Below are 26,851 nucleotides of genomic sequence, written 5' to 3'. Positions count from 1 at the left end.
ATGGAACAGTGCAGAAGTTTGGATCCAGGATGGAATGTGGGTAGATGCCGGAATACTACTCACTCATTGAGTTACAGTAAGTAGTCCCACACCCATACAGTATGTGTTCAGTTCTGATCGGTAATGTTGGCCACTGGTATGCATGTGGCAAACATTATCCATGATCTGATCTATGTCATTGCAAACATATCTGTGTAGATGTTATTTGCACTTCATATCTCATTGCAGAAATTATGAAATATATAAATATATATATATATATATATATATATATATATATATATATTTTTTTTTTTTTTTAAATGCTTTGAGCGCTATCAGGGACACACCTGCGTACATTTATAAGCACTGTCACAGAGTGTACTGTGCTTTGTATGTAAGTGATACGCATAGTAATTTCTACTTGAGTGTAAGTATGAGAAGAAAACCACAGTAAAACGTAATAAGAGTAAAACTGATCGATTAAAAGCTGCACATTCAGTCAGTTTTCCTGATAACACAGCTAGACAGCTGTCGTCCTTCTTGGCCTGATGAACACTGGTCTTTAGGTTTTAAACTCACCTAAGGTCAGCTCACCAAAAACTAGGATACAGTGAGAACTTTGACAGGATACAGTGAGGACAATTACATTACATTAATGGCATTTGGCAGAAGCTCTTATCCAGAGCGATGTACAGTTGATTAGCAGGAGACAATCCCCTGGAGCAATGGAGGGTTAAGGGCCTTGCTCAAGGGCCCAACGGCTGTGCGGATCTTATTGTGGCTACACCGGGATTTGAACCCCCGACCTTGCGGGCCCCAGTCATGTGCCTTAACCAGGACGCCCATACAATTTTGTTCAATGTATTAAAACAATGGTTAGATGAAGTTTGTAGCTTGAAATCCAGATGGTGATGAGTGGAAACAAACAGCCAAAACTGTCCAAAAACTTCTCTGGACCTCTCTAACCATTCAGGTGAGGAATTTCTAGACGAATCCTGCGAACTTGGGATGGTTGTTCATCTTGTGATTGCACTGCTGAATTTGAACAATCATCCCGTGTAGCGGCTAGAGACTTCAAACTGCACTGAGGACTGGCTCATGTCATCGTGTTTAGTTTACACAAATCCAGCACGTTTGGATGGTGTCCCAAGGGCGGTGCACAGATGCCGAATTTCACCGAACTTGAGCACATTTATTTTTTAAGTATGCGCATGTTGATGACCAGTGCCGATCCGCACCGCAGTAATTCTCTCGTGGGGGCGTCTACACCATAGACACGGTCTCCACACACATAGTCTACCGCCCTGAGGTCCCAAACCCAACACACTCGTCAATGAGGAAATACATGTAGCTCTCACACTCTTCCAGCAGCCTCTGTAGTCTGCAGTAGGAGCAGCGATTTGGGCGACGGGGAAAAAGCTCTGGGAAACTATTTCTGATCAGCACATTATACTGTCCGCACAACTCGGAAGATGCCAAATAATAAGAAGAAAAAGCACACTCGACACGGAAAGGCGAAAGGGGTGAGTTTTTTTTGGCCAAATTTGTCTCATTTGCTGGATGCGTTTGTGCAATGGTGATTACTTTTATAAGAGCAAACATTACATTACATTACATTACAAGGCATTATTATCCAGGGCGTCCGCTAAACGAAGTGCAGATCAAACACAAGTACAAGTGTGTTGTACAAGTACAAGTACAACATGAACATCATATAGGCTAATCTTTTCGTCTATCCGCAACAAAATCACTTACGACATCTCCAAGTCACGCTTCTTGTTTTCTGGTGCATAGTTCTAAAGGTATCGTACATTTTAAAGTTTGTCTCCCGTCTGATTTTGTTTATTTCGCCACTGTGTTCGTCAGATAAAAAGTCTCTATTAATAATTGTAAAGTGGCCATCATTCTTTAAAATCACGGAATTGTTCAGCATTGTTTAAGTCTGCTGTTTATTTAATAAACAAGAAATGTGATGCAATGGACCATATTTTGCTCGTGACAGAAATTATCCTAAAACACGTCACCCCCCGGACAAGCTAAAGCCCAACCTTAATCCTTACTGATTAAGAGAACCGCGAACCCGATTTGATGTGCAGCTATTTCATGCCACAATTCAAATAACAAATACCACATCGAATGGTGAAAACCCAAGACAAACCAACGATCTCATCAGTTCGCAACATGTAACCGTGAAAATTCAACACACGAATGAGCAAAATACCACTTCAGAGTGAAACCTCAGCACATTAATTAACAAATGACCACATCACAAAGGGTGTTGTCCCATTTCTCCAAGTGCACTTGGGTGCTTATGTACTTGACGTATTGTGAACGTCAATTTGCATGTACAGTAGGCCTATGTATTAAGTGCTTAAGTGCGCGGGTATTTTTAAAACTATTGGGACACACTTTTTGTTGCCTGGTACCTAGTTAAAATTATTTATTGTAGTCGCAGCGCTATTAATAAACGTTGCCAACTTGTTTTAATTGTGGGTGCACTGTATGTACTCCGGGGTGGTCTTAGTGTAAATCTGCATAAAGTGCACATCAAGCGCCCTGCACTTTTGATTATTGGTGAAATGGGACACACTAGTCAACCTACGCTAAGAATATGTACCCACGCACTAAGTGCCCAAGCATGCAAGTGTGATTTTAATGTGCATATTGAGACAACAAAACTCAGCAAATGGTAAAAACTCTGTTTGATGCTCTTCTCTCATTTATTATGCACTTGCATTTTTGCACTGTGAAGTCTGCTTATTTACTTAAGCCTGTCAATTCAGACATTCAGCTGCCAATCAAAGGCACCACACTCACAATTTTCATGGTAGAATTTGACACTTGAACGTCTTGAATGTGACGTTTCCCACATCTGTTAATGTAGCCCTACAACCCTCTGCAATCTGCTGAACAAACAAAATAATAAGTCCAAACCGATGGCTAACTCAAAGGAATTCTCTTCAGCTAACGCAGCATGAAATAGCTTCCAAAACTTGGGACCATGCAGGAAATTCAATGTGCACAGCATAGATATTTCACTGCGGTGAAGATACAAAGATCAAGTTATCAACATAGACTCAGCCAACATGTTGATTGACACTCATTAACCTTCAGAAATACAGGCCTGGTATCATAAACAATGACTTACTGTGTTCCTTTGACTTAAATGTAATGAGTAATAACATTGATGTAGTTCAATTTAACTATGTCTTGTAAACTGTCAATACAATTAGTCCTGTTACATCTACAGCTCAGGGAAATGTAATTGGCTACTAGTTATGGGTTATTCATTGAGGCGAATTGGCACCTTTGATAATCATGCAAAACATAGAACATAGTTGAAAGTGATGACATTAAATGTATTATTAATGCCTTTTCTGCTTCAAGATTGCTAATACCACATAGATGTCTCACACATATACCTGTAAATGGTAGGCATTTATATAGCACCTTTATCCAAAGCGCTGTACAATTGATGCTTCTCATTCACCCATTCATACACACACTCACACACCGACAGCGATTGGCTGCCATGCAAGGCGCCAACCAGCTTGTCAGGAGCATTTAGGGGTTAGGTGTCTTTCTCAGGGACACTTCGACACAGCCCGGACGGGGGATCGAACCGGCAACCCTCCGACTGCCAGACAACTGCTCTTACTGCCTGAGCCATGTCGCCCCAATAGTAGAAGAATGCCCTATAACACTGGTTCCACAGAGACACAGTGTCTACTGGCATTGGATTTCACAATCTCAGCAGGTAATTTGCATGCAAGAAACATTGGTAGGCAAAGCCACAGTGTAATCTACTGCTTGAGTTGACTTATTATGTGCTGAGTGACAAATGAATACCAGCACTCTCTAAGCTCTCCATGTCCTGGACTAGGTAACTCTAAAGTAGAATAATGTAATTCAACATTTCCACATACAGTAATGAAAGCAGGAAACTTATTGACGTGCTTCACTCACTGTTGTCATCACAATAGTAATGATAGCGTCTGTGGTGGTTCCACAGTTTGGTGGTAGTGTCAGTTGGAACTGTATCACTTCTTAATCAGTTACGAAGTGTCACCATCCTCGGTTAAATGAGCAATGCAAATATAGGCGTGTCTCTACCCTCAAAGGAAGGTACTTATTCTATTGTACTGTTAACAAATGAGTCGGTGCTGTTTTCTTGTTCCTGAACGTGTGTAACGAGACGAGGAATTGTCAACGAATCCTGGTTGACAGCATTTGGATGAATTGAATCCAATTGCTGTCATAAGCCTTTTGAAGGTTAAGCGAGAGTGTTTTTTTAATATTATGGAATGTTACTCACGGGTGTGTCCCAACCATGCTTGGCAGCTAAGGCATGGTGTTCCAAGAACACTGTCAATCATATCCACTTTGAACCTTAAACCTCTCATTTTAGAGCAAGCTGAACTATGTACACACACCAAATAATTAATTTGGGTATAACTGCAAAATGTCTCATTGCAATTGGCTGGCTCTGGTAGCCAATGAAACCATGTAGAATTAAACATGTGACCTCAGCTGTTATAGTAAAGCATAATTACCCAAACAATATTCCTGAATGAATGAATGAATGTGAACCTCAGAGTTGCCCTTGTGCCTGGTCTTTTGAGCAGGATCTTCTTGTGGTGATAAAGGAAGTCAGTGTGTCATCTTAGTGGGTCAGTTTGAGCTAAAACATCTTTTCCTCACCCAATGGCTTTCCTCCCTCTCACACATTGACATGTTTTGAGCTCAAATCTTTTTTATTGTTGTTGACCACAGTTGGATAAAGTCCCACACTTCATGGATAAAATAGCAAGGGACAAAAACATGACCAGAACAGAGAGACAAACCTGTTTTTCATGTTTCATGTTCATTATCATCCAACCAGTCCGTACAAACATTTTTCTCTTCCAGTGAAATGGCCACGATATGTTGAGCAGTCATTTTGATTGGAGGATGAGGCGTGTCCTCACCTCGGGGGAAGCATGGAGGTTCACCCATGGATGAACGTGCGAATACAGGCATGTGAATTTCTATCTGAAAAATGAGTAGTGCTGTTCACAGGCAAGTGCAAACTCCTGCCGTGCCCATGCTGACTGAGGTATGTGTGGTTCTGCTGTATTCTGCAGGGCTGGGCAGCCAGATCGCTTCATGCACAAATGGCTTTTTAAATTTGTGGAGGTGAGTCAGTGTTGCCAAGCAGATTTAAAATCCGGAGCCAAAAGTGATGCAAGCTGTATGCCAAAGAGGTCGCAGTTATGACGTTGCCTGCCCAAAATATAAGCCAATCCCCAAAGCACTGTTTGTTCTGGAAAAAATTGCTAAGAGTGAAAGAGGAAAAAAAGAGCTTAATCAGCCCAAACAAAGAAATGCAGCCTTTTAAACTGAAGGATCCGTCAATCCTGCTGTTACAACTAGAGCTGTGTGTGCAGGAAGAACGTAAAGCTGTCAGTCCTTCAAACTGGAATAGAAATCAGAATGAAAATCAATCTAAAATTATCTGGTATGTAAGGTGGAATCTAATTAATGCATGCTCTTTCTGATATTATGTTCCCTAAAGAGGGTAAATAATCCCATAGTAGATACAGAATTGTGGACCAGTTTCACAGACACAGATTAAGCCTTGTCCTACTCGACTAAATTCACTTTTGAAAGTAGATTCTCCATAAAAAACTCACTTAAGTCCAGGGGTAAGACACCAGATTTATGTATCTAAATAAGGACTTGGAAATGAAGAGCTTATTTGAAGGTTAAATTGTGGTTTGGATATTTAGGGGGAATTTAATCTACAGGTTTTAGCAGGAAATGATCCTTGGGGTGGAGATTATAGAACCAGAACCTAGGAATGTTTGGGGAGCACTTTTTAATATTGCAAGATGCAACATGTATGGTTCTGTCTGATTCAGAAGCCCTCAACACACCTGTCATTCGTTAAAGCAGGGGTGTTGAACTCTCGGCCTGGAGGGCCGCAGTGTCTGCAGGTTTAACTCCAGTCCTGGAGGGGGCACTGTATCCACAAGTTTTTGTGTTTTTCTTTCACTCAGCAGCCAATGAACACCTTGGGAACAGGAGGTGCTCATTCTCTGCAAAAAGTGCATAATTCTGCTGGCTATAGCTGGAGGTCCGTATTGGCGAAGCAACAATTGGCTCAGCCTTGCCGAAGCATGGTAGGGGGTGAGCTGCCATTTCTATTGCTCTCATCGCTCTATGGCGACCCCTCTTCGTCAGACCAGGCGCCTGCACAGAAATATAAATATGCTGACCTTGTTGTCCTCTGATGACATGGGCAGGGTGGAAAATAGCAGAAATAGGCATTGTGTGACTCAAAGTAGTTGCATGCCTGCCATCTACTCCTGACATCGGAGTGGCTGCTGGTGGAAGAAGTTTGGGGGTTGCTAAGTGCGAAAAAATAAGGCTATGAAATTTAAAAAAGCCAGCCAGCCAGTCAACGGCTTAAATCAGAGATGGGAGCAACAAGTGCAATAAAAAGCGCTGCTGCACTTATTGCTACTTGTACACGTCTGCCTTCGCTGTGTGTAAAACGATATACTGCGAATCCATTTCATGTTATCATAGAGCTCCTAAAATAAAACCCATCTGTTTTGTACATACATCATTGAAGTTATAATTGTTCCTGGAACTCCGGGGCATTAGTGTGCAGTGTTCTCCAAGTGTTGTTTACACAGAAAGGGCGGCGATACTTTGATTAGTCATGCTTCATATCCTTTGTATCACAATTTATTCCAGTCTTTGTTTACTGTATTTTCTTTCTTTTTCTTTTTTCTTTTCTTTATTCCTGTCACCCCCTACCCCCCCCCCCCCTTGGGAAAAATTTATTTCTAATGATACAAAACATATATATATGTTATTTATGATACATTGGTAATTTTGAGAGAGAGAGAGAGCGAGAGAGAAGAAAAAACAGAATGAAGCCTTTGAGGTGAGGGTAAAAACAAAACAGATAACATAGTAACTAAAAATAACAATAAATGAAAAACATTTAAAAAAAGAAAAAAAAAAGGCTTTGTTTACTTTCGCTGTTTGTATTTTTTTAGAGGTGGCAGCTCCAACAGTTTGACCACTGAGTCTGTAGTCGGGTTCACACACCAAGGGGTTAAGGATACATACCCTGAATACTTGTGTGAATAAGTGCTGAAATATATTCACAAATCTGCTCTGGAATACGCCTTGCACCATGCAGAATAATAATGTAAATGATCTACAATTACAAGGCAGTGTCGTTACAATTGAGGAATTTAAGCCAGACATAAAAAAAGCTAAGCATTTCCATTATCGGTCTCTTTAAATCTGGTAATGGGATGAGATACCCAGGTTTTGACTGAAGGTCATTCCAGATTCATGGGCCTTGATAGAACAGGCTCATCTTGCCAGCCTCAACTTGGACAGCAAAACTACCTTGCAAAAAGAAAAGCTTTGAATGTACTGTAGATACATGAGCAACAGTACACAGAGGATAGCTTTATAGGTTGAAATGTACCAGGGTTGCATTCCCCGCATTGCAGAGCCCAGGGTTGATGTGCTGCTGTCTCCCTGTGTTGCAGGCAGCCCCGGATGGAGGAGCTCAGTCGGGAGCGGTGAGCCCAGTTTCCCCTACAGCTGCACCTGGAGCCAAGGTACACGCGCCCAAAGGTCAAAGGTCAAAGGTTGATGGTCACATTGACCTCAAGTGCAGGTTCACTCCACGTTCTGTAGGCCTTCTGGGGCATTGCTGAAGTGATTCCAGCAGACCAAAAAAACGTACTGTGACAACAAAGGAGAGGCTTTACTCTGCGCGCTCCGCCCACTGCTCAGAAATGCATGACTTGTGTTGTTGCTCAACCACGAAGCTCTGACACTGAAGCTCTGCCATGGCCCTGACAGAACGCTTGAACGATGATGAGGGACGATGATCTGAAGCTGGGCTGTGCAACAACTCCGGTCCTGGAAGGCCGGTCTGCGTTCTGTGGTTTTGTTCCAACCAGTTACCTTCGATTTGGGTTTCTGACTCCTCAATAAACGACACTGGTTCTCTTCCGTACTTGAGCGCAGTAAAACTTTTCAGATACGCAGGCTGTGGCTGTAGCTGGTGCTTCTACTAGTGTCAGTTCAAGATACGATTGAGCTAATTAAATAATTAAGAGCAGACGTTTCCGCAAAATCCTGAAATGGATCAGCCCTTGCTGTACAACCCTGATCTGAAGGTCTGTGCATATAGTTGTACTATGTGGCAGGCACCATTGTGTATGCCTGTGTCTGCTTGTGGTGGCGTCAGTTGATTATGATTTGATTATGATTATGAACAGAACAATATTTGTTGCGCAGTCCTTTTGCCTGTCCGTGGGGCTTATCAGGGTTGGTGTCAGTGATATTTAATTCAGGAAATTGACTGTAAATTAATTTATTCAATTAATTTAACTGAATCTCTATAGAACATGGTCATTTTTTAAATGGTGAGATGAATTTTCAGTTGAATTGAAATGGAATCATCCTCACACCTGGGGGCCATGGCAACAGCATGGGAAAATGGTGATCTGAAGTAATCAGATGGCCTGTGTGGCAGCGTGCTTTTGCCATACCTACTGTCACCATAAACTGCAGCAGGACTATGGTTTCTGTTGTTTTCGAGGCAGGGCACGTCACCCAATCACAAACTTCACCGCAATCCCAGATGAGCCACCCGCATTTACAGTTGTTGTTGTTGTTATATACTTAATCAGAATTCCTTCAAATATGTAATGTCAGCAGTAAAATTAAACATCTTTGCATGCCCCTCATTGCATCACAATCAGAAAAGAAACTATCCTGGGCTGGGCTGTGCCTTGCATTTTTCACACAGCTCTCTTGCAGTGGGGGAGGGCGGGGGTGCGTTTGGGATGGGGCGTATACGCTTATGTGGTTGTGTCGATCCCTCATTGTCTTATTGCTGCGGAAAGCGTAGCTGATATGGCTTTAGCCACGGGGCTGCTCTGAGACCAATCGTGCGGCTTTGCACTGTGAGGTCTCCACATATCCCCATTTCAGCAGGAGAAGTCCCCTGCAGCATTATTATTTTAATATCGTGTGTGTAGCATAACCTGCTCCTGTCCTGTCATGACATGAAGAGCAATTACATTACCTGTAACATCTGTGTCCCCTGTGGGTGCATGCCTGCTGATGGTACATTTTTGTATCTTTCATTCTTTTTAACCACATTTGGCATGTCCCCCCTTCAGATGAATGCATCTAGCAATTTGCTAATATGTTTGGCAATATATTAACATATCAGTTCATTTAACTCTAGAAGCCTATATTCATAACTGGTTTTAACTCAGGTTTATATTTTTTTGGCATTCATTGACATGATTCATCATTATGTATTTGCTGTAGTATATTTTGCCCTCTAGTGTTCAACCATAGTATGGCAGTCTGACATGGTCCCTTGTTCTGAGTGCTGTATTGATTTTCAGCATACTCGACAGAGGACAGGACAGAAACTCACAATACATCCACCAGAAACCGCTTAAATCTGCTAAATGTATACCTGCTTGGTGAGAAAAGACATGATGTGCCTAATAGGTATCATTCACTCTTTACTCTTGTATATTCCTTTGGAATTAGCCACTATGATTCCTGCTTTGCCGTACATAACATTTACATAGTTTTTTTTGCTTTTATATTTGTCCAAGATGCATTCCAGTATTTAACTGGCTCAGATGAGTCACATGGGTAATGTGGACCAATCACAGGGAGACCAACTTAGGCCATGCCAAGAGAAAAACAAGATGTCTTAATGGCAGTCAGGAGCAGCTGTAGATTGAGAGAGGATTCTGGGCTTCGGCTCAGTCTCCACAGCGAAATGGCCATCAGCGGTATTCCTGTGAGCACATGCTTAATGCTGGACTGGAGCCAAAGCGACATGGAGGGCCTATCATTGTGCCAATCAGGGCAACACAAACATATTTCTGTTCTCCCTGCGTATTTTAATATGGTCTGGTGAACATGTCACTCTGCCAGACTGTCTGTATTTTCAGCTTCAGTGTGGCTGGTAGTGTGACTAAATTCCATTTAGTGTCCCTGAGAGATGATACAAAGTCAAAACTCAACATATTAAGTAACAAAATCATTTTCAAATGGGCAATTCTGTAAGACCCAAAAAGGGAGGTAGGATAGTTTGAATACCAAAACATCATCTGGGCGATTCACTTTTTTTGAAGAAGATAAATGTGGAAATTGTATTATTTTATACTAAAAGAATTGCTTTCATGACTTTGTATACCCTCATTTGAAACTACTAAGTGGTCTCCTACTGTGTTTAATTAGACACCTGATCAATAAGGGGATGGGGTCTCTCGACCATTATCATAAAATTCTGTTATTAGAAAACCTTTATTTTCTGTAAAATAATATTATTTGCCCTATTTTAGCATATAATATAGCTCATTACCTGTGGTGTGTATTTTCATTGAGTCATATTTGCCCATGTTTATCGCTCTGTGGTAGCAGTTATTCACTACAGGAGATGAGTAGTGTGGATTCTGCTGTACTCTACTGCTCCCACTAACTGGAAATGCACACCACATTAAACACTTCTGGGCTGGCACAGCTGCGGGAGTTGTTGCTCAACAAGGGTTTCGGGGCACTGCTCAAGTTGTTCACGGAACATAGCAGAAGCCCGGTTGAAATGATCTGATGGTTGGTAAATACATCAGATTACATGAGATACGATATGGTCAGACAACTGAAAAAACATGGGCTGAACAGACACACAGCGCAGTCAATTTAAAATGGATATTTTCTGCATCAAAGCTTCAAGTATGTTTCTGAGAAACAAATGGCAAGCACGTAGAAACCGTTTTTCTTTCAACCAATTGGCACAAGAACAAGGCAATGCCTCGATACTCTGGGATTTCTGGGACAGGTGAACAAATCACTCTAAATATAGCACAGAAGACAAAACAATATGGTCCATTCCAACCAACTCTGTTGATATAAAAAGGAGTAGTTTACACTGATTCATGACAGAGAATATTCTAAATGACTGACCACAATCAAATATGACCAAAAATCCACATTTTTATTATTGAGTTGATCTTTCAGACTTGGACAGTCTTATTTCTTATTTTTTGTGCAGGTGATATAATTGTCCTTTTTGCGAAGACCTGCTTCTCAGAAATATAAACATTGCCCACATGTCTGCAGTTCTGTCTGCAGACAGCAGTCTGACAGTGAGGGAACATTGCTGTCAATCATCATCCGTTTTTAATCGCTGCCAATTTCTAGATTCCTGGGGAGAGGCAATTTCATGACTGAATGATCAGAAGGCAATTGACGTTTGACAATTAATGCACGTGGTATTTATACAGGTCATATTTACTACAGTTTGCTGATAAGTTTGGAGGCCACACTACACATCTATGCCATGTGGTAGAAATGATCGCTTGCCTGTACTTGTTTGTGTCGAGCGCAGTCTTTTATACATTTTAAAAGTTCTCATCTTTGTCTCATAACGGAACTGATAAGGAATTGGTTCAGAAGCCCATAAAACTGAAGCACAGTGTTTTCTTGTTGTTGGAGAAAAAGACACAGTTCCCACGGTTTCTCTATGCCGATAACAAACTGCCGATTATAATGGCATGTTCAGAATGTACCTTGGCCACGTCTCTGTGAAAATAGAAGTGTTTTTTTCGGGCAGGTGCCAAGTGATTTGTGTGTGTGTGTGTGTGTTGTAGGCACAGCATTTCTTAACACTGAGACCATGTTGGCATCCAAACCTGTTCGCCTGGCTGTGACCGATTTATTTGTGCTGACTGTAACTGTAACTGTAACAGCCTTGCGACAGTTGACATTCAACATTTTTGTCTTAATTGTAGGCCTAATTATTAATTGGAATTGTAGCTTTTAAAAATTTATTTTTGGTTGGATTTAATATCCAATGATTATATCCCATGCAAAATGTACCCATACTTCATTTGAAACCCTTCTTGTTGTGTTGTTTTGCCTCTAGAAAAGCACCGTTTAGACATGTCAAAGTATTTGAAAATGAATAAACGTGTTTAAACGGACAGCAAGGGTATGTTTCGAGAAGCAAAACATCAAGTGGCAAAATGTGTTTATCACTCAATATGTACAAGAATTTGATGTTGGAAATTGGATTTCAAGTGCTTAAATTATTTCATAAAGAGTTGTCACATTTAGGTACTTGTTTCACTGTTCACTTAAAAAATGTAGTCCAAAGGCACTAAAAACAGCAATTCTCTCAATTAAATTCACTTCAAGAATTCTTTATTGGCATGACTACACTATACTCTCAGTGAGCACTTTATTAGGTATTTTTTAGACTTATTTTTTATTTTTTAGACTTCTGCTGCTGTGGCCTTTCCACTTAGAAGTTTGACGCATTGTGTGTTCAGAGATGCTCTTCTGTATACCAGTGTTGTAATGTGTGGTTATTTGCATTACTGTGAGCTTCCTGTCAGCTTTGACCAGTCTGGCCATTCTCCTCTGACCTCCCACATTAATAACACGGTCTTGCCCACAGAACGCTTGCTCACTAGATGTTTTTTGTTTTTTGCATTTCTGTTCATCAAATCTTCCCCATTCTGACATGTGGTCTGAAAAACCACTGAACCTCTTGACCACGTCTGCATGTCTTTATGCATTGAGTTTCTGCCACATGATTGGCTGATTAAATATTTATATTAACAAGCTGGCGTACAGGTAAACAATATTGCCAGCACTATTCACAGTGAATGAAATAACAATGACATATAAGATATATGATTATTCCAGTACATTGGAATAATGTATAAATAAAAAATAAATAAAATAAATAACCTAAGCCTAACCTACAGACAATCTGTTAGTTGAATGACAAACTCTAACAAGGGATAAGAGAAGAATATGGCTCACAATACAGATAACATAGCTTGGGTCTCACTAGTTGTCCTTCACTTTGTGACAGGAGGCCACATATCTTGCTGCCAATCCCAGACAGTCTGTTTTCTTGGCCAGTGTACAGGGGAGTTTTTCTAGATTACTGTAATTTGAGAATTTTGGTAAAATGGTCACTCTCTTTCTCATCATCTCTTTCTTTCTCACTTGAATTGAAATTCAAATAATCTTTACTGGCATAATAAGGGTACACTTACCTTGTCAAAGCATCCACTGACATAATAAACATGACAGAGATAGGCAATCATAATTGAACGACAATACAATAAAATACAGAGACAGGAATTAAATTCTACACCCCCCCCCTCTCTCTCTCTCTCCCTCGCTCTCTCTCTCGTCTTAAGCACAGGTTACTCTGAAAAACAGCTTGTGCCGTGTGGGAAGGGGCGGGCAGGTTGCCATGGCTCTCCACCAGATGGCTGCGGTTGGGCAACAGCCTCAGGTCCTGTGACTGAGGTGGAGAGAGGGGTGAACGATGTTCCCCCAAAATAGCCGGGGGGGTCGTCCTTGACCGGACGGATTGGGTGACAAGGGAGTGTGCCCCTTTCAGGAACTGACCTGGCGGGGTCCCACGGGTAGTGAGTGTCCCTACTGACCCAAGAACTGAATCAGGGCCCATGAGGATCTACACTCAGGGGCCACTTTATTAGGTATTTATTAGAGTAATGTTTTTGGTCTTCTGCTGCTGCAGCCTATCCACTTCAATGTTTGATGCGTTCACAGATGCTCTTCTTCATACCTCTGTTGTAACACATGGTTATTTGAGGTGCTGTCACCTTCCTGGCGGCTTGAAATAGTCTGACCTCTGACGTCTCTCATTAACAAAGCGTTTTTTGCCCACAGAACTGCTGCTCAATCATTCCACGGTCACGTAGATCACATTTCTAATATGTGGTCTGAACAACGACTTAACCTCTTGACTGTGTCTGCATGCTTTTTTGAGTTGCTGCCAAAGTGGTCACTGAGTGTATATCACTCACTCTATCCCTTCACTGCTCCTGTGTGGTTAGCTGTATGCCCCCAAGCAGTGGTTCTGGATCAGTATTCATCATTTAGGCAAGAATAGTTTTGGATAGATTCAGCATTGGTTCGGCTGATCCTGGATCAATTGTTGTGGGGTAGTGATACTCCTGACCCTTAGAACACACTGTGTCTTTTCAGCACCAGCCCTGGCTTACTCTTTAAGTTCACAGATACTGATGTTTTTACAGATTACATGTGCAAGTACATGGAGATGTATTTTGAAGATAAGAGTGACTTAGTGGCTTTGGCCTCAGGTGTAGATCATTCCATTCTTACTTGAGCAGGGTTTATGAGATCCTGATCCTCGAGGGCAGAGAACTGCTGGTTTTCCACCCTCCCTTTTCCTGGGAGTCAGGTGTGAAGACAGTCTGACCAATTTATTGTCTTGGTCCCACAATATTTCCACTTCCTTCCAGTACAGGAACTTGCTAAAAACAGTGGCCTACACTGTCATCACACACACACACTCACATGGTTTTTCATACAGAAGCAAAATACAACAGGCTATAAATGCACAATTTTACATCATTAACCCTTTGAAGAGTAGGTTTGAAGATTACTTTACAGTCATTTCGCAAACGCTCTTATCCAGAGCGACGTAAAATAAAGTGTGAATCAGAACCAGGGACAAGTGTGCTGAAGACCCCAGAGCAGGGGTGTCAAACTCCAGTGTCCGCAGTGTCTGCAGGTTTAACTCCAGTCCTGGAGGGCCGCAGTGTCTGCAGGTTTAACTCCAGTCCTGGAGGGCCACAGTGTCTGCAGGTTTAACTCCAGTCCTGGAGGGCCACAGTGCCTGCAGGTTTAACTCCAGTCCTGGAGGAGGTACTGTGTCTGCAGGTTTAACTTCAGTCCTGGAGAGCCGCAATGTCTGCGGGTTTAACTCCAGTCCTGGAAGACCTCAGTGTCTACAGGTTTAACTCCAGTCCTGGAGAGCCGCAGTGTCTGCAGGTTTAACTCTAGTCCTGGAGAGCCGCAGTGTCTGCAGGTTTAACTCTAGTCCTGGAGAGCCGCAATGTCTGCGGGTTTAACTCCAGTCCTGGAAGACCTCAGTGTCTACAGGTTTAACTCCAGTCCTGGAGAGCCGCAGTGTCTGCAGGTTTAACTCTAGTCCTGGAGAGCCGCAGTGTCTGCAGGTTTAACTCCAGTCCTGGAGGGCCACAGTGTCTGCAGGTTTAACTCCAGTCCTGGAGGGCCACAGTGTCTGCAGGTTTAACTCCAGTCCTGGAGGGGGTGCAGTGTCTGCAGGTTTAACTCCAGTCCTGGAGGGCCACAGTGTCTGCAGGTTTAACTCCAGTCCTGGAGGGCCACATTGTCTGCAGGTTTAACTCCAGTCCTGGAGGGCCGCAGTGTCTGCAGGTTTAACTCCAGTCCTGGAGGGGGCACTGTGTCTGCAGGTTTAACTCCAGTCCTGAAGGGCCGCAGTGTCTGCAGATTTAACTCCAGTCCTGGAGGGCCTGTAGGTATTTGTGGTTTCCTTTCAGTCAGCAGCCAATTAAGGCCATGAGAACAAGGTGTGTGGACTCTTTAGCCAATGAAAGACGTTGAAATGTATCTTTCGTGCTGAAACACACCAAAAACCCACAGACACTGCGACCCTCCAGGACTGGTGTTTGACACCCCTGCCCTAGAGATAAAATTTGAACCCTTGAATCAACTTTCCAAGTAGCATACCACGGTTGGCAGCTAGAATACCTTGAATATTAAAATAAGAATACAGGTTATAATTTAATATAATATAATCTAATATAATATTATATTACATAATATAGTAATTATATTGTTTAAAAAATAGATATATTTTTTCAAGTCAGTGTTCTAAAACATTACTTTCAATTACCAGTAGTGGTTGTTTCATCAGCATGAGAATGTTAAGTTAAGAAAATTCTAGTCAAATCTTTTTGATGTTGTCAACAATTGGTGTGGTGTTGTGGTGTATTTCAGACATCGTCCACAAGGGGGAGCTGTGCATGCTTGCAGCTCAGCTCAGTGGGTGTGGTCAGCATTCCTCCTCCATAGACTGACTTCACAGCCTCCTGTGAATTTGAGCAATGCCAGAAGAATCTGTGATTACTGTGTACAGCCCCATAACCACTCTGTTTCGGTTTTCATCTCTTGTCTTATGTCAGTCTGTGTTTACACTTGAGAATTCAGGCGTTTGTTGAATTTCGCATAGGCTACTTGTTCCCAATGTATTAAATGTACCCTTTTCACTCATCCTGTAAATCTACTCATGTGGTTTATCTACTCGTTTGTCCTTGTCCCTTACTATACATTAGCGAACGTATACGCCATTTACGGACTAGAATTATTCAGCACATGAGGAGGTCCGCAGATGCTATGACAATTTGTCTGTTTCTCAACATTTTAAGTTGGCTAATCGGTCGCCCACAGATGAAGTTTTTTAGCCACAGGAAGGTATCCATTACATCATAAAGGTGTCGACCGTGATGCTTTATTATTGAAAAGGGAAGCCTTTTGGATCTTTCAGCTGAAGTCTCTGGTAACCCATGGCATCCATTCTTTTCTATTATTTGTTTTGTGTGTCTTTTGCATCTCATGTTTTAGCTAACAGTCATTTATTTCTACCATGTAGGCCTAATCTGCTCATGATATTAGCTTGTTCCTGGATCCATTCCAACACCGAAAGAATGTGGCTCTCTAATTAGCTCACTTGCATACTGTTTAGGAGAACTTTAATTCATGCGAACCTTGTGTCTCAAGTCCCTACACACTGAAGATGGCATGAGCTGAAACGTTTGTCTTGCCTAGCTTATTTTCCTGCACTTTTTCATTTTTTCGCTATGCATTGCTTATTTGATAAATATATATTTTTACTAGAACCTTTTGTCTGTGTCTTTATGCAGAGCACAGCTGGCACTTCTCTGTCTGCATAGGCAACTTGTCCCGTGTGTAAACTTTACAGAAATTCATGTTTACTAACCATTTGTACCTGAAATGTGTTGATGTGCTGATTGGATGACAGGCCAGGGCACACAGCTGGTCAGACTGGCTGAGTGAGCTCCTGGCTCCCGGATACTGGTTTAGGGAGTGATAACAGGCCTCATTCCTTTCGCCCAGGGTGAGAAAGTGCACTTACGCTGCGGCTTTGACGGACATGGTACTCCCTGGTGTCCGGCAGTGGGGGGAGGGGGGGTCAGGGGCCGGGGGGCTGTACAGTGTTTGCACACTGGAGGTACCTGTGGGGTCTTAGATAGTGTGTATCAAAAATGATTGTGGAGGTCATACTCTGGTCATGCTTACTTAATCCTCTTCAGGCCCCTTGTACAATGAAACAATGAGCTGTTTCCAAAATTTCCCAACCTTAGTGACGTGCCGTTTCTGTCTCCATAGAGACTCACAGCCAGCTCATCAGGCTGTTTTGTCACAGCTTAGTTCCCTCTTGAAATTCACTCTTGGTCTTTCCACATTGGCAATCATTTTTTTCATTTAATGAGTTGAGTTGGTCTTGCTCTCCGCTAGTTGCGATTGATGGATCGGAAGGGCAGGAAAACGTTTTGTTCACAACCCTAAAGCTACAGTTGGTTGCTTTAGGGTTGCCCCCATCTCCTCCTCCATATCCTCTCCAGTGCCCTGAGCCTGGTCAGCAGGGCTCCCACTGATGCCACCTCAGATTCTGTCCATCTGACTTTCTAATTATACATTTCCAGGCCTCCATATTATGTTTACATATTTATTCTGAGCACTCTACTCTGAAGACATGTATCCTCGCTGCCTGGCTCACGCTTTCTCCGATTGCAGGTGTCACTCAAGTTCTTTCTCAATTCTGGTCATGTGATGACCCTGCGCTGTCCCTGGTCACTGCATTCTAGCCTTGTTAAATGGCCTTTCCAGCCTCTGAGATGTTGGCTGTGATTGGAGGCGTGTTACAGACTAGCGTGTCGGAATTTAGTTTACTGACGGAAGGGAATGTTCCACCCGAGTTCAGGTCAGAGCAGAACTGGGTGAAATGTGAATTTGAATCTCGATGGGTGGCGTTAAAAGGTGAAAGCAGTCCGTCAGGTCCGTGATAATTTTTTTACCGAACCATGGCCTATGCCCAAACGCATGGCTGTGTGAATGAACAGAGGAATGTTTATGAAAACGGATGTTTCTTAGAGTGGTGGTGCAGTGTCAACTCACAGCAAGAAGGTCCCGGGTTTGAAATCAAATGGATATTTTCAGTGTTCGGCCCATGTCTCTGTAGGTTTCCTCCCACAGTCCAAAGACATGCAAGGCCTGCTTAGTGGGGGCATCAACGGGGTGTTGCAGTAAAAGATTCACGTGCACTCAACCTCAAATCAACCTGTAATACATTACATTACATTATATCATTGCCATTTGGCAGACGCTCTTATCCAGAGCAACGTACAATTGATTAGACTAAGCAGGAGACAATCCTCCCCTGGAGCAATGCAGGGTTAAGGGGCCTTGCCCGAGGGCCCAACGGCTGTGCGGATCTTATTGTGGCTACAATGGGAATCGATCGATCCCAGTCATGTACCTTGACCGCTACGCTACAGGCCACCCCTGTATATAATCATCATTGATGATCTGCAGAAAAGTAAAGGGTGTTGAACTGTTTCAAACAAACGATTGTGTGAGCCAGGTCTGACGCGGCACATTCCTGAGAGACGCTGAAGTTTGGCACTCGCTCGATGAACCTTGACCGGTTTAACTGCAGGGTGGGTCAGGGTGTGGCCAGCACTCCTCCGTCAGATCCACCCCGCAGCCAAACCTCTTCCCCTTTCGCTTCCCTTTGACACACACCCAGAGAGGCTCTGTCCTGTAGGGGGAGCAGTCCCTACGACAGCGCACCAAAACACTTTCTCTCTGTAACTAGGCATTATTTCAAATGCAGATCGGAATCCATTAAATATGTAGCACTACTCCCTCCAGACACAACCAACCTTCAGTCCTCTGTGTTACTGTATTAAGTAAGTATTAAGTACTTGTATTAAGTAATCCTTTTATTGTGTTAATATACCTTGTCATTGTTTGAACAGGTGTAAACTTACTGTCATATTCCCATGTCAAAAATGTATGCAGGTAGACTCTCTTTTTAATAATGTGCCTTTAATTTTTCATGAAATTAAAATAGATTAAAATTGGTTGTGCAAGTTGTCAGACGTTTTCTTGGTGGAAGACGTTTGTGCTTTGGGTTAATTTAATCGAGAGAGAAACAAATGGGCGTGCCTGTCATAATGAATGTAGTTCCATAAAGAAAAAGAAAAATTTACAAGGAAAAGGTTCATCGTTGTTTGACTGTCTGAGATGAGACTTTGATTAGAATATTTTATATGATTTTATTTTATTTATTTTTATTTATTTATTTTTGCTTTAACCTATGTACCACTTAGGTACCACCGATGGAAATTAGCTTTTAGCTAAATGTGATTAAATATGTATTGTACACTGTCCCTGTTCAACAACTAATAAATAACACACAGCACAGTGGACAGTCTGTACAGCTCTGTGTCAGGTCATGTAGAAAGACCTCGCCATCCAGATCAGCCCCCCAATAAAGATCCCAAAAGATCCTGCCAGCTAAGAATCTAGTGCACTTCACCACGCCTGGCAAGGATTAAAACAAAAAAACAAAACCAGCAGTGGATGTGAAGCCCCTTCCTCCTGTGACATGAATAACCAGCTGTATTAATTGTGCAGCTAATCCGTCTGTGTGTGTGAGCTCAACCATGTACCCAAGACACGGTTCCGCCCCTTCTGGGCCCTCCCCCTAAGGGCGCTCTCATTGGCCTACTGCCTGATGGCCCCGGCCCCTTGCCCCTCCCCTCGCTCTCCCTCGTGGACTGGGAGCTCACAGCGGCTGTGCGCTCAGACGGAGTCAGTGGCAGAGATTCAGGCGGTCGGGAGCTATGGGGCAGATTCTCAGCTGGATTCGAGGCCCCAGGGAAGGTGGGGGCGTGCAGGATGTCGCTGTGGAGCACCAGGTGAGTTCTACCTGAGCCTGAGCACCTGAGTGGGGCACTGTCCCCTCTACCTCTCTCCTGTCCCCGGTCATTTTCCCAATCTCTCAGACCTCCTCTCCCAGCACTGAAGGATTTTACACAGGATTCTGTGCATGGGAGTCTTTGTTCAGGGGACAGTTTGTCTTGGCAGAAGCTCAAGCCAGAAGGTTAAAGAGGTGGTGGGGGGGGGGTTTCAGCAGGACGATGGAATGTATAAAGCCAGGAAGTCTGGGAGTGGAACACCACCCCCCCAACCCCGTCCCTGCTCGTGCTTATCTGTGAGTTCAGTCGTGAGAAGTGAGAAGTCGATAGTCCTTCTGTGGTGATTTTTTTGTTTCCCCGGGGTGCGTGTCGTACGTGCTGGTGGTGTTGAGCGATGTTGAACGTCTCTGTTTAGCATCACCTCAGGCTAATCGTTGCACAAAACAGGAAATAGCCTGCAGAAATGTGTCCATGTAAGGTGTTGTTCACTGTGTGAAAGCTAACATCTGGACAATTATTTATTTCCTTATTTAGTTTATAACAAATTAGATGTTACTTTTTTAGTCTACTAACTTGCCTGACTGTCTGGGAGCCAAGGGGGTGTACGTAGTTTATCAATACTGCCTAAACAGTCCCATCAAGAAGTGGTGACATTATAACAGTGAAGTTTAGATATTTAGAGATAGCCTTTCTAAAGTTATGGACAGTCCGGGCGATTTGACCCTGTAATGTTACCCTGGAAACACCTGTTACCCCAGCAACCCTGGTGTAATGTGGCCGCTTGGTATCTCTGAGGTTTCGTCCTTGAGAATCATTATGCTGAACTGATTTCAGTTATAACTGGATGTTGCATGTAAGCGATCTTTAATTAAAATGTTGCACAGGTCTTGACTTGTGCACTGTCTCAGTAGTACGGTTTCCAGCAGGTTTTCTTGGTGCTGTTGACAACTGGCACCTTATTTTAACTTTAACTGGTAACCTTAAAAACAACGCATCTGGCATCTCTCTGTCTGTGGTTATGTAATGTCATGCACTGTGCCTTTTCTTTGGCTAGCCATTTCGTATTTACACTTGAGAAACATTGCATGTTTATGGTGGCAACAACACATTATTGCATTCGATAATTATGATTATTCCTGAAACTCCTGTGGGTGGCATAAATGTGACACAGTTGTGTAATAATCATAACATGTTTTCTCATATTATTTGCTGCATATACCAAAACATCCTTGAAGTACTTTATGCTAAATAATAGTACTAGGATGTTGTACTTGTACTTGAAGTTGACTGACAACGCAGACCTGTGAGAATCACGTAACAGCGCTTGCTTCCTTCACTTTGAGTGCCCCACCCCCTCTCAACCTCTCTCTTTTAAAGACCTCTCATCCAGCGCGCCATTGTGTTTCTGCTGGCTGTGAGCCATGTAGACCCTCTCACTGCACAGACCCGGGGTCTCAAACTTCCGTCCTGGAGGGCTGTGATGTCTGCACATTTTTCTCTGTGGCTTCCTTTTAATCAGCAGCCAGTTTGAGGTGTTTAACAAGGTGTGTGGACTCAGTCATTGACTCAAATTAAGCTTTTACAGTAACAATTTCCTAAAGTGTAGACTCAATCATTCACTCATATTTTACAGTAAGTCAATGATTGAGCGCATTGAAAAGCAGCTGATTGCTGGGTTTGGCAGGAGATCGCTGGTGTGCAATGCACGGGTGTCTCAGTTCAGGGTTCTTTATGTGGAGTGACTGCTGTACCTGTGGGGGGGGGGGGGGTAGGGCATTGGCACGCACGGGGAAAGAGCGAACGCTGATAACAACGCTAGCACCATGCTGGAAAAGTGGGGCTTGTCGTATTAGTGCATTTCGCAGCAGAGGTTTCTCAAGACAAGACGAGGCTCGTGCGCTGACTGGTGTGGGTTGGACCGTGGCTCTCATGGAAGCCTTTGTTTCAGACGTGTTGCTACACTGCCCTCTGTTTTCTGTTGTTCATTAGTCTCTCCTGCTTCTGTCACAGCTGTAGGCCTGTGCTGTTAATATAAGAATCGTACGGAGTGAGATTCACCATGAAAACCTGACCGCATGGACCAGAGATCAATTTGGTCACTGGTATGGAAAATGGCAGAAACGCATTAATACGTGTCTAAATATCTTTGAAATCATTGTAAATATAGGTGTATGTTGCGCATTGTTCTAATGACTGTGTGGAATTGTGTGTGTAAACGCCTGTGTGCATGTGCGTGTGCGTGTATGTATGTGTGTGTATATATGTATGTGTATGTGTTTTTATCTGTATATACATGCATGTGTCTGTGTCCCTGTGAAACTGACAGGGTGCTACTGAACTGCTGTCACCTCACATTCCCACAGTACAGAGAAGCCGGACACCATGTATTTTTGGGTCAGCCATAAATTACAGCAGCAATGAGTACAGATACAGACACTCATGGGGCCTCCACCCTCCCCAAAACATCCCATAGGACAGGCCACTACTATAGAGGTTTGACTGATTTACAGGGCCAGCCTATTTTGGTAGCACTACGGGGAAACAGCAGCAATCCATATACTTCAGTAATGAGTCTTAACAATGTTCTGCATAAACATTACTGAACAGACATCAATAATAGCTGTCAGTGGATACATAATTCTTGGACTGCTCATGAGCACCATCCATAGTACTAAGTATTGCTGAAAGCAACTTATAGCAATTTATTTTATTAAAGGCTAGAGAATAAAATAAAAGTAATATGCAGTAGGTTTTGCCTCTTTCATTAATGTAAGTTCTGGCATGTACGTATTGTGTCAGCCATTTTACACAACGTGCTCATTTCATTCAACAGTACATTTCTCTTAAAATATACTCTACAGTCAAGCAGCTAAGCCAGCCTGCATGAATGTGAATGTGACTCAAAGCTATATATTCTAATATCTCAAGGACATTTTCAAAAACATTTTTGAAAAGTACATATTCCTTAACTTCTAGTACTGAGATTCCATCTTGTTATTTTTTCTAAAGGAATGCCGTTGAAGACGGCATGTCTGCCTTGAAAATAGAAATTAAATTTTATTTGCGCTCACACTCACCCAGATGTGCCCCACCCAAAAGCAGGCGGTGTGAGTTTGCAGCGGGGCGGCGACCTCTGACCCCTCTGCTGTTCGATGATGGGCTGGGCCCGAGCTCGATGATGTAAACAGATATGGTTGCCAAGCGAGGCTGTTTCCTCTCGCTACCGCGGTTACGGAATGCCAACTCTGTAATCTCTGGCTTTCGCGAGGAATGATGTGTAGGAGACCTGGCCGTCTGCAACCAAACAGGAGATAAAGGGTTTGGCATGGCCTTTTGCCCAATTTCCCACATTTTTCCGACAGCATGTCATTATTTTTTGTCTCTCCTGCGTTGTGGTTTCATTTCTGTTCTTTTTTTTGGGGGTGGGGTTTTTGTTTTTTTGTTTTTTTTTCACAAACGTGATTGCATTTTCAGAAATCTCTGTATGGAATCAGTCTTCGCGAGAGCCAGTTGTGACAGCTGCGTTGGTCACTGCTAGTACAGAATAAAATACTTGGGAAAACCCCATTTTTGGTTCACGCTGTTTTGCACAGTCCCCCACCGCATTCTACTCTGTCATTTCTGATTTACTCCAAAACTTAGGACTTAGGAGGCTTTTTGTCAGTCTCATTCATAGTTCACGGTTGTTAGAGGCCTTTGTTTTCATCAGAGTGTGCGCCTGTATCACACAGGACAGCATATTACACGGATGCCTGAAAGGACAGTTCTTGGATCAGTTTCAGTCTCTCAGATTTCACAATCAGTGGTAAGATCTGGGAGTTGGCCAGCTGACTCTGGATCGGCGTTTTCCCTGAGCCATTTGCTGGCTGAGCACATGGCTACAATGACAAGTTTGTGTGAGGATCTTCCCCAGTGTACAGGATGTTCTACTGATGTGCAGTTAGACATGGAATAAAACATCCTTAAGCAGGCCAGTGACTTTCAACTGAACTGGTTTATGGTTTATAACTGCAGGGTCATAGGTCAAATCTGTAGTTGCTGGAAGGGTAGAGATTGAATGTTGTACCCCCAGTGGCACTGTAATGGTTTGTACTGGGTGTGGAGGGTGGAGTGAATAATAAATCACTTTATTATTGCTTGAATACCTTCCCTTGGAAAACAGAGGGACTTGAAAAGGCTATTGTATTCATGAATTGGTTGTTGATGTCATAGTGGCTCTGATTCAGGATTATCAGCGCCCATGAATAAATGGAGTCAACCAACTTCTGGCAGGTATTTCAGCCCAGGATGAATGAACTACATTCCACAGTTGCTGTGAATTTTTGAGTTTTGCTTCAGAGACTGCATTTTTAATGTCACCCCACAAGTTTTCAATGGGGTTGAGGTTGAGGGATCTGACGACCACTAGACCCGAAAAGAACAAATTTTACTCTCATCAGTCCACAGAATGTTACGCTATTTCTCTTTGGGCCAATCGATGTGTTCTTTGGCAAATTTTAACCGATTCGGCACATGCCCTTTCTTCAACAATGGTGCATTACGGGGGCTTCCTGCTGATAGCTTACCCTCGATCAAACGTCTTCTGACTGTAACACGTAACACGTACCATTTTAGAGCATTTGAGATCATTTTAGCACAGCATCCTATAATTTGCTGCACTTCTTCATATGTTTTCCCCTCTCCAATGAACTTTTTAATCAAATGACATTGTTCCTCCGTACAATGTTTGGAACGGCCCTTTTTACTTAGCAGTTCAGAAGGAAATATATTTTATAACAATGTGTGAAATGTTTGCTTCCCTTCTTCCTTAATAAAGGACAATTAATGACACCTGTTTTTTCACAGAATTAATTAATTCTCTAATTAAACTCCACACTGCTATTATTTTGAACATGCCCCTTTCAATGAATGAGTCAATTACTCAGAACAAGCTGTGTGCATGTCATGACAGTTGGGTCTGTTGTTTTTCTATTACACTACTACATCTACAAGTAAAGTATATGCCATGCAGAAATATCACTACTACTAATAACAGTGGTTCATCAGGGTACTGATGTTGTACTGCTATTTTCTTGAACACAACTGTACTTACTTGCATACACAGAGACACACACACATACCACATACACACACAGAGACACACATGCACACACAGACACGCACACACGCACCACATGTGCACACACACACTCACCCGCGCACACACACACACACACACACACACACACACACACACGCACGCACAGTAGTCCCTTTCTTATGTAACAGTTCATGCTTGGGTGAGGCCAGATGACATAAAATGATCTTGCCCACGGTAAACAGAAATGTAGGGCAGATTCTGTTGTTAGTGAGGAACGCTGCATGTGATTTCCGTTACGTAACCTGTCCTTTAATGGAAGACGCTTTACAGTGCATCTTTTAATAAATGTCAGAATAAAGCAATCTAGAATTTATTAGAGGGCCTTACTGAACCAAATCCTTCAAGTTGCAAAGCAGTGACAAATTATTTTGTTCACTAGCCTTTTTTTTTTGGTTTTACTTTCTTTTGAATTGCTTTTCTCTTTTCCTTCTCCAGTTGGAAGGGAGAGAAAAACAGAACCAGACACTAGAGCAGGCACACTGGGGACCGAAACAGGAAGAGATTAATAGGAATGAGAAAATAATATATCTTAAATTGGTCCTTGGAGAGTAGTTGGTTCAGTGTGAAAGATACTGTCCAAAATTTGTCCACGGTAAATTCATAGCTTTGAATGGACTTAAATGGGTAAATTAGCTTTTTGATAAACTGTTATACCTCTGGTAACCACTGGAGCTTCAGTGGGAATGTCAATCCCTGGTCCCCTGAATCCATCCCAGATGACCCTTCTCTGTGTCTCTGTGGCTTGGATATGAACCCATGGGAAGTCAGGCTTTAAGTCATCTGGGACTGCCTGGCATCTGTGAAGGGCCTTAACAGATAAGACCAGACCATGGGGTCCATCCATACACTAGAACAAAGCCTTAACAGATACCAGACCATGGGGCCCATCCATGCACTAGAACAGAGCCTTAACAGGTACCAGACTGTGGGCCCCATCCATACACTAGAACAGAGCCTTAACAGATACCAGACCATGGGGCCCATCCATGCACTAGAACAGAGGCTTAACAGATACCAGACCATGGGGCCCATCCATGCACTAGAACAGAGCCTTAACAGATACCAGACCATGGGGCCCATCCATGCACTAGAACAGAGCCTTAACCGATACCAGACCATGGGGCCCATTCATGCAGTAGAACAGAGCCTTAACAGATACCAGACCATGGGGCCCATCCATGCACTAGAACAGAGCCTTAACAGATACCAGACCACGGGGCTCATTCATGCAGTAGAACAGAGCCTTAACAGATACCAGACCATGGGGCCCATCCATGCACTAGAACAGAGCCTTAACAGATACCAGACCATGGGGCCCATCCATGCAGTAGAACACAGCCGTAACAGATACCAGACTGTAGAGCTAGAGATGTTGAAGGGAAAAAAAAACATAAAAAAATGTCCTGAAGGAAAGCAGTATAATACTACTATTATTTAAAATGAAGGCGATCACACTGATTAAGGAAACTACAGTCTATTTAGTTTACAGTTATTCTCGTCTTAATGTGTGCCTCATTAAGGACAGCCTAGTCTTCAGACTTTACTCTAAGAAGAAATATGACTTTCCTGGGCCAGTCTAAGAAAGTTACTGGAGGGATCCAATCGGCATGTTAACATTTTTAGTCAGACTCAAAGTTTATTTGAGAATGAGAATTCTATGTCTGTCTGCCGAACAAGTTCAAGATCATTTCTAGGAAATCTAGGAGATGTATTGTCAAATAGGTCATTATTGGCTTATACTCTTTGAGTGGCCAGGCCTGAAAGGGATATAATGAACTGAACATTAAAAGCAGGGTGAATGGAGTGGTTTGCTTTCCTCATTTAGCATAGAATG

At 42.8% G+C, this 26,851-nt stretch overlaps 1 protein-coding gene across 20 annotated transcripts in view; it reads left to right on the top strand.

The window, feature by feature from the left end:
• The first annotated feature begins 1,290 nt into the window (after positions 1–1,290).
• cast (calpastatin) overlaps positions 1,291–26,851 on the top strand; it is a 79,210-nt gene continuing 53,649 nt past the window's right edge. For 7 of the 20 annotated variants that reach the window (XM_061262827.1, XM_061262835.1, XM_061262833.1 and 4 more), the window contains exons 1-2: positions 1,293–1,505; positions 7,539–7,610. In XM_061262827.1, the coding sequence (XP_061118811.1) occupies positions 1,455–1,505; positions 7,539–7,610 (123 nt within the window). In that variant the 5' untranslated portion in view covers positions 1,293–1,454. Of the gene's footprint in view, positions 1,506–7,538; positions 7,611–19,720; positions 19,878–26,851 lie in introns of those variants that run through there. The other 13 variants (XM_061262825.1, XM_061262824.1, XM_061262826.1 and 10 more) reach the window with 5 other exon arrangements.

Source organism: Conger conger, chromosome 12 (assembly GCF_963514075.1).
Source record: "Conger conger chromosome 12, fConCon1.1, whole genome shotgun sequence".
Classification (NCBI taxonomy): Eukaryota; Metazoa; Chordata; class Actinopteri; order Anguilliformes; family Congridae; genus Conger; species Conger conger.
This window is presented reverse-complemented; position numbering and strand designations above follow the sequence as displayed.